At 41.3% G+C, this 12,262-nt stretch overlaps 1 protein-coding gene across 3 annotated transcripts in view; it reads left to right on the top strand.

The window, feature by feature from the left end:
• Positions 1-12,262, top strand: part of GPAT3 (glycerol-3-phosphate acyltransferase 3) — a 63,901-nt gene that overhangs the window by 4,118 nt on the left and 47,521 nt on the right. For all 3 annotated transcript variants that reach the window (XM_043906289.1, XM_043906292.1, XM_043906288.1), the window contains exon 3: positions 6,487-6,553. In XM_043906289.1, coding sequence (XP_043762224.1) covers positions 6,487-6,553 — 67 coding nt within the window. The remainder of the gene's footprint in view (positions 1-6,486; positions 6,554-12,262) is intronic.

The raw sequence follows: 12,262 nt of genomic DNA, 5'->3' as shown, positions 1-12,262 counted from the left end.
CCATCTCTGATTTGGTGGTAGCTGCCTGGAGTTCCTGTGTTTGGGTACAGCTGGGCGCCTCAGGGAAGAGCTATGATCCAGTAGCAGGTTTGCTTTGGGCACAGGAGAGGGAGATGGTAACCCGGAGCTTTGTATTGTCCAACCAGAACAGCACTGTTGGAAGTTGACAGTCACTCAGTCGTGTCTAGCTCTTTGTGATCCCAGGGACTGTAGCCCTCCAAGTTCCTCTGTCCATGGAATCCCCTGGGCAAGAACACTGGAGTGGGTAGCCATTCCCTTCTCTAGGGGATCTTCCTGACCCAGGTTTTGAACCCTGGTCTCCTGCATTACAGGTAGATCCTTTACTGTCTGAGCCATCAGGGCAGCCCAGGACTGTATTTGGTGTTTGAAAGACATTTGTTAGGCAGAGGTTGGTATAGTGGATTGTCTTTCTGCCAACTATGGGAATAATTCCCTTAAAGATTGTGCTGGTTGTTTAATATTAAAACATTTTTATATTTGGACAAATACCCTTTGTTAAAGTCCGTTCAAGGTCCAGACCTTCTGTTACTCATTATTCCTTAGTATATTCTCAACTGACTTGGTGGTTTCTTTCTTTTACTTTCCAGTCCCAAGAATATATTGCTTCCCAGGTGGCCCTGTGGTAAAGAATCTGTCTGCCAATGCAGAAGACTTGAGAAGCTTGGGTTCAATTCCTTGGTTTGGAAGGTCCCCTGGAGTAGAAAATGGCAACCCATTCCAGTATTCTTGCCTGGAAAATTCCATGGAGAGAGGAGCCTGGCTGGCTGTATATGTAGTTCTTGGGGTCCTAAAGAGTTGAACATGCGACTGAGCACACACACAGCCCCAAGAATATTGTTTGCACTCTTAAAAAAATATATTTATTTAATCTAATTAATTTTTAAAAATATTTATTTGGCTGTGAGGGGTCTTAGCTGTGGCATGTGAGATCTTTGGTTTTTGCTGCAGCATGTGGGATCTTTTATTAATAGTTGCGGCATGCGAACTCTTAGTTGCTGCATGTGGGATGTAGTTCCCCGACCAGGGATTGAACCTAGGCCCCCTGCATTGGGAGCAAGCAGTCTTAGCCACCAGACCACAGGGAAGTCCCTCTTTGGACTGTTTAATTATAATTGGATATTTCTCAGGTTTCCTTGGTTACAGTTTACATACCATTTTAAAAGTTTGTTTAGTTTTATACATTATGTGTTTACTTTGATAAGCTTTTTCTGTGACCATAAACTCAAATTCTGGAAGTTGCAGTGTGAGGGGGTGATCTTCAGAATAGCTGACTATGAAAACGACTAATTGTCAAATAACTCAGCCAGCTGAGGACTCTTCTTAGCTCTCCAGTTCAGGTAATAATTATTTATTAAGTACCTGCTGAATGCTGCCTTCTGCATTGCTGAATATCTTTATATGTATTCATAAGTCCTTGATACGGCAAGCTACCTGAAAAACAGGGCTTGAATTCTTTTCTTTTTTTTTCTAGGGCTTGAATTCTTAGAGTAAGTGAGTGATTCTCTAAACCAGTGATTTTCTTCACTTCTGTTTCGTTTTTTTGTAGTGTTTATTTTTATTTATTTATATATTTGGCTGTGCCAGGTCTTAGCTGTAGTATGCAAACTCCCAGGTCCCCTCTATTGGGAGTACAGAGTCAGCCATTGGACCACCAGAGAACTCCCTCTAAACCAGTGATTTTCTAGGGGTATATAGTAATTTTTAGGAAGTAGATGTGTCAATATTATGACTTTATATTGGAGAAAATTGTTTTAGGAGTGCAAATGAAAAGTAAAACTTCTGGCTGAGGGAATGCATAGTCTGTCTGCCTGGTAGGGTGTATTAATATATATTTAGATCTCTGGAAGAGAGTATGAGTTTTTTATGTTTATCAAACAGGAGCATGGATTAAAGATTGAATTATGCTGTTCTCAACCAGGAAGGGTTAATGATGCTTGTTATTCATTGGCCTAAGGACTGTCATTTGTTGGCCTGAAGTTCACAATTAGAGGGAAATAAAGAACGGAAAGAGAATGTAGGATTAATGGAGAAAAAGATACAGGGGAATGATACATAAATTACCAAATCTAACCAGATATTGCAAGCAATAGATAGATAAAAATAAATGTTGATGGACTTAATTTTCCCCTCAACTTTTGAAGCATAAGTTGGACACATGAACAGCTGCCTCCAAATTTCTGGCGTTGTAACCTTGGGCAGGTCATTCAACATCTCCACCTTACTTTCTTCCTGTGTATTTAGGAATATAGCTCACAGAGTTATTGTGCAGATTGAATGAGGAGAAGTGAATGAAAGCACTTAATATACATTAGGTGCTCAAATTTTAGTGGAGTTTGGATTGGAACACTCATTGGTTGTATGTGTGTGTGTTTGCTCCTATGTAGCCAAGAATTAATCTACCTTCAGATCTGATGGGTCAGCACACACATATTCAGAGCAGACTACTCCTGCCTTGTTATTTTAGTTACTATTCTTTCCCTTACTGTCTCCTCCATCCACCGGTTATTTTTCTGTCTTTTAAAAAAGGCAGGTCAATAATTTTCAGATGGTTAACACTTCTGTTGTTATAACACTCAGATATTATCCTTTGGTGTTGGAAATACAGTAAATCTTCTAGAAGGCCATGACTGTTTATGACAGAGTGCGCTTAGTCACTCAGTTGTGTCTGACTCTTTGTGACCCCACGGACTGTAGCTCACCAGGCTCCTCTGTTCATAGGATTTTCCAAGCAAGAATAGTGGAGTGGGTTGCCATGCCCTCCTCAAGGGGATCTTTCCTACCCAGGGATCCAATCGAGGCTCCTGTGTCTCCTGCATTGCAGGCGGATTCTTTACCTCCTGAGCCATTAAGTCATAGTAAAAGAAAACTACTAAAGCAATGTGCTTCTTAGTTAACTTCCACAGCACCTCTCTGGGATAGGGTGTGTTATTCCCCCTGATAGACTGAGGAAAGAAGGTTCAGAGAGGTGAGTTGACTAGACAGTGGCATATCACTGTCAGTGGTAGAATCAGCATTTAACTTGAATCTAGACCCTAGGTTCTTACTCTGCCAAGAGACCAGTTTATTTTGTTACAGTTGATGGCCAGCCATTGAGTAGGCCTAACATTTTGAGGCTTTGTACAATTTTGTACATTTTTCCTTTTTCCTTTCCCTCTCCTTAGTCAATTCTTATGTGTCTTTTTAGCATGGAAACTGGAAGTTGAATTGTCTAGCTGACAGTGCCATGTTTTTGCAAACTTTTGACCCAAGCTTGAAAAATTAGGCTTACCCATTTCTTTACTGTGAGTTGTGGACAGCTACTTATTTTCTTTCAAGAGGATTTTGAAATTAAGTGAAATGACAACCTGATGGAAAGTTGTCAGGACTTTCCTGGTGGTCCAGTGGCTAAGACTGCCTGCTCCCAATGCAGGGGACCTAGGTTTCACCCCTGGTCAGAGAACTAGATTCCATGTGCCGCAACGAAGACCAGACACAGCTAAATAAATAAATAATCATTAAAAGCAAAAACAAAAAACGTGCTCGTCTTGAACACAGTAACTGTGTTTTGGAGGACAGAATTTGGAGCTAGCATTTCAGGGGAGGGTCTTTGTTCTAAACCTTGTGTGATGACAGAACATGGAGTTCTTTGGAGCACATCATGCTGTTGGACCAGTGTACCCATATTAGTTTGTTGCCATAACAGAGTCCCATAAACTCGGTAGCTTAAACCATGGAAATTTATTCCTTCACAGTTCTGGAAGCTGAAAGTCCAAGATCAAGGTGTCAGGAGATTTGATTTCTTCTGAGGCCTCTCTTGGCTTGTAGATGGTGCCATCTTGTAGGTAGTGACCTGGATGGTCTGTCTTGTGTATACGTGTCCCTAGCTCTCCCTGTTCTTATAAGGATACCAGTCACACTGGATTAGGGCTTCACCCTAAGGGCTTCTTTTTAACTTAGTCACCTCTTTAAAAACTCAGTTTTCAAATAGAGCCACATTCTGAGGTACTGGGGGTTAGGGCTTTCACACATGAATTTTTGGGGGGAGGATAGGGGTACAGTTCCGCTCATAACAGCCATGCGATACCGATATTTTCCATCCCGTCAGCATGAACTGATTGTCCTAGTCTAAGGTAATTCCCACTTATATCATACTCAAAAGCGCATGCTCACATTAAAAAAAGAAAGCTCCAAGATGAGGATGAATGTTTATTTACAAAATAACATTATTTTGTAATGTTATAATGTAATGTTATAATAGTCTACTTATAACCAATAATAGGTACCAACACTGTAAAGTGAAAAACTCTCCCCCAGTGGCTCAGCGGTTAGGAATCCGCCTGTTGTGCAGGAGACGGTGGAGACGTGGGTTCGATCTCCGGGTTGGGAAGAACCCTGGAGGCGGGTGTGGCAACCTACTCTAGGATTCTTACCTGGGAAGTCCCATGGACAGAGGAGCTTGATGGGCTACAGTCTATGAGGTCACCATGCATTGGATATGACTGAGCCCGTGCGTGCACACACACATGAAAATAAACCTTCACCTCTCCTGAGACGAGATGGGAGGCATAAAAGTCCAGAATTTGAGAATTCCTGCCTGGGATCAGCAAGGAGGAGAAAAGGACACAACCAAATTAAGACTCTGAGCCTGTTATCATTTGTGACTTGCCACTTGAAGCCGGGAAGATTAGGCATCTATTTATAAGTTGTTTTCTAAGCACAAATGGCATGTTCCTGCTTTGCTGTTTGGGCAGTGGTGCAGGGGTCCTGATACAGTCAGGTTATGTCCTGCTTCTTGACCTTCATGTGCATGTTTTAGGTCGTTGATTCTCTAGCACTTATTTTCTTATTTATTAAAAAAAATCAACTACAAAAAAAACCTTTTATCTTTCTGCTTAACACCTTCAAGCCCTGCAATAACTGAAGTGTGTTCTTTTGTTTGTATCTTGGAAGGGGCTTGTGCTGGGTCTTTGTTGAGGTGCACAGGCTTCTCTTGTTGCCTGTGGGCTCAGTCGTTGCAGCGCTTGAGCTCTCTAGTTAGGCATGCAGGCAGAGTTACCCTGCAGCATGTGGGATCTTAGTTCCCCAGCCAGGGGTTGAGTCTCCTGCACTGGAAGGCGAACTCTTAACCACCAGACGACCAGGAAAGTCCCAATAACTGAGGTTTTTGCCTTGACATGCTTAATAAATCCTGTCTTTTTGCCCCTTCAAAGGTACTGAACTCTTAATTATTAGTGACCTTTACTTCTTGTTTTGCTCTTCTCCTACCTCCCTGAGTCAGTTTAGGCACTGTTAGCTTCTAGAATTGTAATCATCTAGATGATATTTTAATTGATCCTTTCTCAACTGAATATGGTAGCCATTGGGTTTTCTGGAGTGGTGTCAAAAGAGTTCACTTCTTGCTCTTGAACTGTGATGTTAATGGTAGATGATTTGGGAAATGTACAAAAAAAGTATAAAGAAGAAAAGAGCAGATCACACCTTGCAATTATTTCTGGGAGTTAATTTTTTCTGTTCTTAAATTCTCTCAAAACTGCGGTTTCTCTTAATCATAACATTTTCTTTATCTTAGTAGATAAGTGACCTCATGGGCAGGTTGTTTTTTTTTTTTTTTTTTTTTTTAACTTTTGTTTCTTTGTTGGTTTTAAAAATTTTTGTTGGTGTGTAGTTGCTTTACAATGCTGTGTTAGTTTCAAATGTATAGCATAGTGAGTCAGTTATACATATATATATATATCTTTTTTTCCCCACTTTTTTTAGATTCTTTTCCCAAATAGGCCATTTACAGAGTATTGAGTAGAGTTCCCTGTGCTATACAGTAGGTCCTTGTTAGTTATTTATTTTATGTAAAATAGTGTGTATATTTATTTCAACACCAGTCTCCTTAGTGATTTCATGGATTCCTTTCCAGCTTTCCAAGTCTCACAACAGTCCTTCTGCAAGCTTCTGTCTGATATAGGCAGTTAGGCATCTTAGAGAATGTCTCATCCTTGAATGCCTAATTTGTTATGAAAATAATATTCTTTGTGTCCTGTGTTTATGTCTTTACATGTATTAATCTCATTTAATCCTCATGGCAACCTTATGGGATAGGAACTATTATCCTCATTTTACCAATGAGGAAATTGAGGCTGAGAGGGATTAAGTAATTTTATACCCAGACAGAGTTGATGCTATAGTCTGTGCTCTTGTCCTCCATACTTTCTGACCTTCTCAAGGAGTAATTTATTGGATACCAGGTGTGTGTGAGAGTTTTAATAAGGTAAACATGATCTTTTCCTCATTTTTATTTGGGAATTATCGGTAACTAATATAAGAGTATACATGGGACTTGGAATGCTATTATATCAGAGATTCAGTGGGGTATCTCTTCAATTCAGATAGCATGAGGGCTTAATGGTTAATTTCATGTTATTTAAGCATGGTTTAAATATGTTGCATCCTGTCTGTGGCACATTTTACGTTAATAACTTCTTGTTTTTTGAACAGTGGGCCACATTACGAATTGAAACAGGAGTTGCAAAGCAAGCAATCCTTAAAAACTCAGCTTCTGTCGGTAAGTCTCCCTTTTCATTATGATGGTTAAAATATCCAAATTGGGTAGATATGTGTCTACCCAACTTGAACTTGAAATATACCCCAAATAGTGCATTTTATGGGCCTTGGATTGTTCATAATTCTGTCCTTTATGCAAAATAGCAGCCTTCTGAGTTCTGGATGACTTTTCACTGTAAAGGTAGTCATACCATGCTGGTTATCTATGTGTTCTTACATTTAACAGTGATTGCCCATGGTATTTAAATGGACTTAAGAAAAAAGAGGGGGGGCTAATTGGACCACCTGGGGTTAAGTTAAACCTATTTTTGAGATTTCATTAGCACCTTATTCTAACTTTGGTTCTCAAAGTATGTTCCTTAAAATATTATTTCCTGCTAAAAACTAATTAGTAATTCATGAAAGAAAAAAAACTCTCTTGTGATGTAAGCTTGGGAGTCACCACGTGCTACAGATTCCTTTTGGAGACTAATAATGTCTAGTAATAAAGGCTCAGAAAATTCAGTGGCAAAGACACTCCCTTAGTTTTTGTTAGAAGTGAGTTTCTGCTTCTGTTTGTGTGTTTTTCCTTTGTCCCCAAAACCCTTTTCATGTGAGTTAAGAATTTTAAGAATTTTTTAAGACACGGGGTTCATAGGGGAGTAGAATTCTGTGGAAGTGATGGCAATGAAATTAGGAAGAAATAAACCCTGGATTTAATTAAAAGAATTAGGCTGTGTGTGTTTTCCAAAAATAAATGTATAAATATATAGAAACAATAGTGTGCCCATCTAATTTAGGGTTCAACATGGTCAAAATGTCAAACACTTTACTAGATGGATTTTGTCTTCTGAAAGCTTGTCTAAGAGGAATTGTAGAAATATAGTACATTTTGGAAATAAAGATTTTGAATGAACATATCTGTGCATTCTTGTATAATTAGATTGTTATGTTCTACTGATTGAAGCAACTAGTGAGTGTTGTGTTGTCCATGTAAACACCAGAGGATTAGCACCGATAACATTTTTACCATGATTGGGTATTTCTGACTATACTTCATCCTCTTTTTATTGCCAGATACCCTCTCTGATAATGACTAAATAGCACAACTTTCTCTGAGCTATAGCAGATCTACTAACTTTTTTTTCTGGGTTCTCTTTAAATGTGTGTCCTGTGATTTAAGGAGAGAAGAAACTTTATTGCTGATTTTTTGTTGCACTCGGTGAGACTTTGGGCTGTTGTTGACTTTGGATGAAGTTCTCTGGGACCCTGTAGATTGGGGTGGTGGCGGCCCATATCTTGGGCCATGAATTTAAAAGAGCACAAAGTATTTCAACTTGGTAGTTAAGAGGATTAAAGTCACTAGGTAAGGGTGTTTGCAGCATTGTTTTAGTTTTGTAAAAATTATTTATTTTTGACTGTGTCAGGCCTTGGTTGCAGCACTTGGGCCTCTCTAGTTGAGGCACGCAGGCTTAGTTGCCCCAAGGCATGTGAGGTCTTCGTTCCTGGGCCAGGGTGTCGAACCCGAGTCTCCTGCATTGGAAGGCAGATTCTCAACCCCTGGGCCACCAGGGAAGTCTCTGTTTTAGTTTTCAGCCTAATGGAAATGACTGTTTCCACTTGGATTGATTTATTTATTTTTGTCACCCTCTTGTCTTTTCTGTCTTTGGTCTTTGCCTGTTCCTTGGTACCTCCAGGAGACAGTGGAAATGAGCAGAAGGGGAAAATACACATCACAATGGTTGAGAGTCATGTGTTGACTCTTGATGTCATCAAACACTTTTGATGTCTACAGAATTTATCCTGTTTCCTTCAGAGTGGCTGCTCTTCCTTTTCAGCCTGTGCAGTTGGCAATTGACTATTGCAGGGACCAAGCATTTGTTGCCAGTGAGGTTGACACGGGATCCATGGGTGATGAAGACACAGTTCCTGTGGGGAGAGGGGCATCCACGGTGATAAATGCTAAAATCGCTGCATAAGCGGAGGATGATGTGAGATCTCACGCAGGCTCTGCCGCGTGCTGCTTTCGTCTTTAATCCCACGGCTGTCCTTGGTATGCCCCTCTCCTCCTGACTTATGTCCTGCTTGGGTCGCCCGGTGCCAGGGTGTGTCCCCTGTTGGATACGTTCTGGTGCTTGGAGTCAGCTGGGAGGTAATGTCTCAGTCCTCCACAGAGGCAGAGGGTGATGAAACCTTCAGCGCTTGTGTGTCTGGCTGCTGCAATCCCCTGCCTTCGGAGCGTCCCGCCTCTGTCCCGCAGCCAACTAGGGCACAAATCAGGGTTGAGCCGGGCAGAGTTTAGGCCAGGGTCACTGGCAGGCCACGGCTGGGGGTGCAGGTATGATTTTGAGACATAGCGCTGATGCAAGGTTTGGGGAACCGAGAGGAAGAGATGAGCTAAACAGGGACGAGAGTTAGGTTTATTTTCTGCATCCAAAAATTCTCCCTGCTGCTCTTACTTGGCGAAACGCATTTTTGGAAACACTTTTCACATCTCCCTCTCCAGTTAAACCCCTCTTGTACTGTATTGGGTTGGCCAAAAAAAGTTCTTTTGGGTTTTCTGTACTGACTTATGGAAAAACACAAATGAACTTTTTGGCCACCCCAGTATTTTTTCTGAGCCTTTACTGAATAAGCTGATTGAAAGCTGAACTTTGGGAAGTGTTATCTTTGTGCTTAAATACTTCCTTGCCGTCCTTGACTGGACTCTACCGTGACTTTTATTAAAACACTGTCTTAACTCATTGAGCTTTAAATATAATCATAAAGAGGCTCTTTAAGAAGCTCTATCATTGTACATTCCTCTTCTAAGTTAGGGTTAGTGTTAAAACAGTGGTGAATATAAATTTTTTCCTCCCTTCAAGTCACTATGTTATAAAGGAAGCGTTCATCTTCAGTGGAGAGTACAGAGTTGCCCTCTAACCTAGTTTTTCTTCCCTGGGAGCTGATGTGCTAGAAGGTAAAATAAGAAAAGAGTCTTGGTTTCTTTGCATCAACTGTGCTCTAGCCATAGGACAAATGCATCTCCTTGGAACCCTGGAATGTGATTTTTAACAACTTTTATTTTACTCTGTTGTAAATAGTGGTAGGGACCTTTGGACTATAAGAAGCCTCTCGCCTCTTTCTCTGGGTATCTGATTTCCAGGACTTAGACTGTCAGACTTGAATGAGTCAGTAACTGTGATTGTCACTGAAATGAATGTCATTGATTATGTCATTTTCATGACTCAAGATAAATTCTACTGTAATTGCCTTATGGTGCTAGGACACCGTGATGATTACCAACTGAATGTTGACAGGTAGGAATTAAGGGCCTGCAGTTGCCCTTGCCTGGGGAGTGAGTCACAAACAATACACACAGAGGCCGTGGCCCAGACCTGCTGGTGTTCCCTGGTAGGTGTTGCTGACCTTGTTCCCTGGTGCCTGTTGCTGGCCCGACTCAGCATCATCGTCAGTGGGGGAACACACTTGCCTCCTCCGGTCCTCCACCTTGCTCTGTTCCAGCAAGGATTTGGGGTCACGTGGCCTACCGTTAATTAAGCCCCTGGGCTAAATTTTTCTTCTGCCCTACATCTCTTGCCTCTCAGCACCCCCACCCCACTTCTCCCTCCTCCCAAACACACACAAAGGACAAAATGCTGTGGTTAAGCGTCTGATGTACCTGTTCGAGGAGAATTCAGCCAGACTAATGTCTCCCACTGATTTCATTCACATTAGGAATTCTTTTGTGAGAACTGACTAACCGTGTTGATACCAGTACATTATTATTATTAGTAGTAGTAGTAGTTGTTGCTGTCTCATTGCTGTCCAACTCCATGTGACCCGTGGACTGTAACCCACCAGGCTCCTCTGTCCATAGGATTTCCCAGGCAAGAATACTGGAGTGGGTTGCCATTTCATTCTCCAGGGGATCTTCCCGACCCAGGGATTGAACCCTGGTCTCCTGCCTGGCAGGTGGATTCTTTACCACTGAGCCACCTGGGAAGCCTGTGATTCCATTTATATGAATTGACCAGGAGAGATGAATCCACAGACACAGAATACAGACAGAGGCTGGGGCAGTGGGGTCAGGAGTGACTGCTTCATGGGTTCAAGTCTCCCTTGGTGGGAATGAAAATGTTCTGGAACCAGATAGAGGGGCAGCTGCACGCTGTGAATGAGCTAAATACCACTGAATTAGACACTTGAAAATAGTGAATTTGGTGTTAGATGAATTTCACCTCAATTTTTTTTTTCTTCTTGCCATGAGGCATGTGGGATTCTTTACCACTGAGCTATAACGACAAGTTAGTTTAATGACACTTTGGAGGACAGTTTGGCAATTTGTAGCAAAGTTGAAGACCTACTTATTACCCATTAACTCCTCAATTCCTGTGATATCAAACCTATCCGAACTCAGCATGTATGTGTCAGGAGACATGTTACGAGTACATGGAAACGTGGAAATGTGGAGATGACCCAGTTACTCCTGAGGAAGGAAGATTATGTAAGCTGCTTTATTTATACTATACAGCAATCAAAATGAATTAGCTGGATTTACGTGAAGAAAACAAAATAGACAAATCTCAAACAACGTTGAGAGAAAATAAATGTACAGTATAATAATATAATAATATTCATTTAAAATTGAATACCTTAAACAGATACTATTTATTTATGTAGATGTATGTTGATTAGTAATAAAATACTTACAGAAATGATACATCAGCTAGAAGGAAGGTCAGATGGAGAGGTGGGCTTTAACTGTACCTATAATTTTTTCTTTAAAAAATAACTGAAGCGGATAGGCCAGTGGGTTTCTTTTCTTTGTTGAACTTGTATGTTTTGGTTAAATTTGTATTTTAAGCATAAATGTTAAGAAAACCAATCAAATAAATTATTAATATCAATAATCATTCAGCTAGAGTTTGTAGTCTGATGAATAGAACTAGTTTCATGTGAATAGAAAACAGACACCTATCTCAAAGGTGTGACTGATGGATTCAAGCTCCAAAATTCATCTCTAGTCAGTATGTCCTGTGCCTGGAATTTAAACTTAAACCTGTGGAACAGAGGCACTAGTAACTGAGTTAGAGCTGAGTTTCACAACCTTAGTACTACTGACATTTTGTCGTTATTCAGTTGCTCAGTCGTGTCCAGCTCTTTGTGACCCAGTGGACTACTGCCTACCAGGCTCCTCTGTCCATGGGATTCTCCAGGCAAGAATACTGGAGTGGGTTGCTATTTCTTCCTCCAGGGGATCTTCCCGACCCAGGAATCGAACGAGGGTCTCCTGCATTGTGGGTGGATTCTTTACCAACTGCGCCATCAGGGAAGCCCCAAATGTACTCTGCCCTCTCTGACGCTGCATCATTCTTTGTTACAGGGAGCGGTCCTGCATAGGGTTCCGGGTCTCTACTCACAAGGTGACCGTAACACACTGTTAATGTGACAACCAGCAGTGTCCCCAGATATCACCCACTGTCCCCTGGGGGCAAAATCCTCCTCTCTTCTCCCCCACCCCACCTTCCACTTCTTTTAGTGAATACCATGTTAATCTATTGGTACCCACTCTCATTGGAATAATTTATTTAGTTTTCTAACCAGTAGCCCCTCGAAGGAGCAGAACTTCATTTCTCCAGTTTGTGGCGACTAGTTTGGGGGGAGCTGGAATGCAAGGTAAGACATGAAATCCACAGGGTTAGCGGGGTCACTGGATGGTGGGAGAAGGAGGTGGCAGGTTCTTTAAGGA

The sequence above is a fragment of the Cervus elaphus genome, chromosome 6 (assembly GCF_910594005.1).
Source record: "Cervus elaphus chromosome 6, mCerEla1.1, whole genome shotgun sequence".
Lineage (NCBI taxonomy): Eukaryota > Metazoa > Chordata > Mammalia > Artiodactyla > Cervidae > Cervus > Cervus elaphus.
This window is presented reverse-complemented; position numbering and strand designations above follow the sequence as displayed.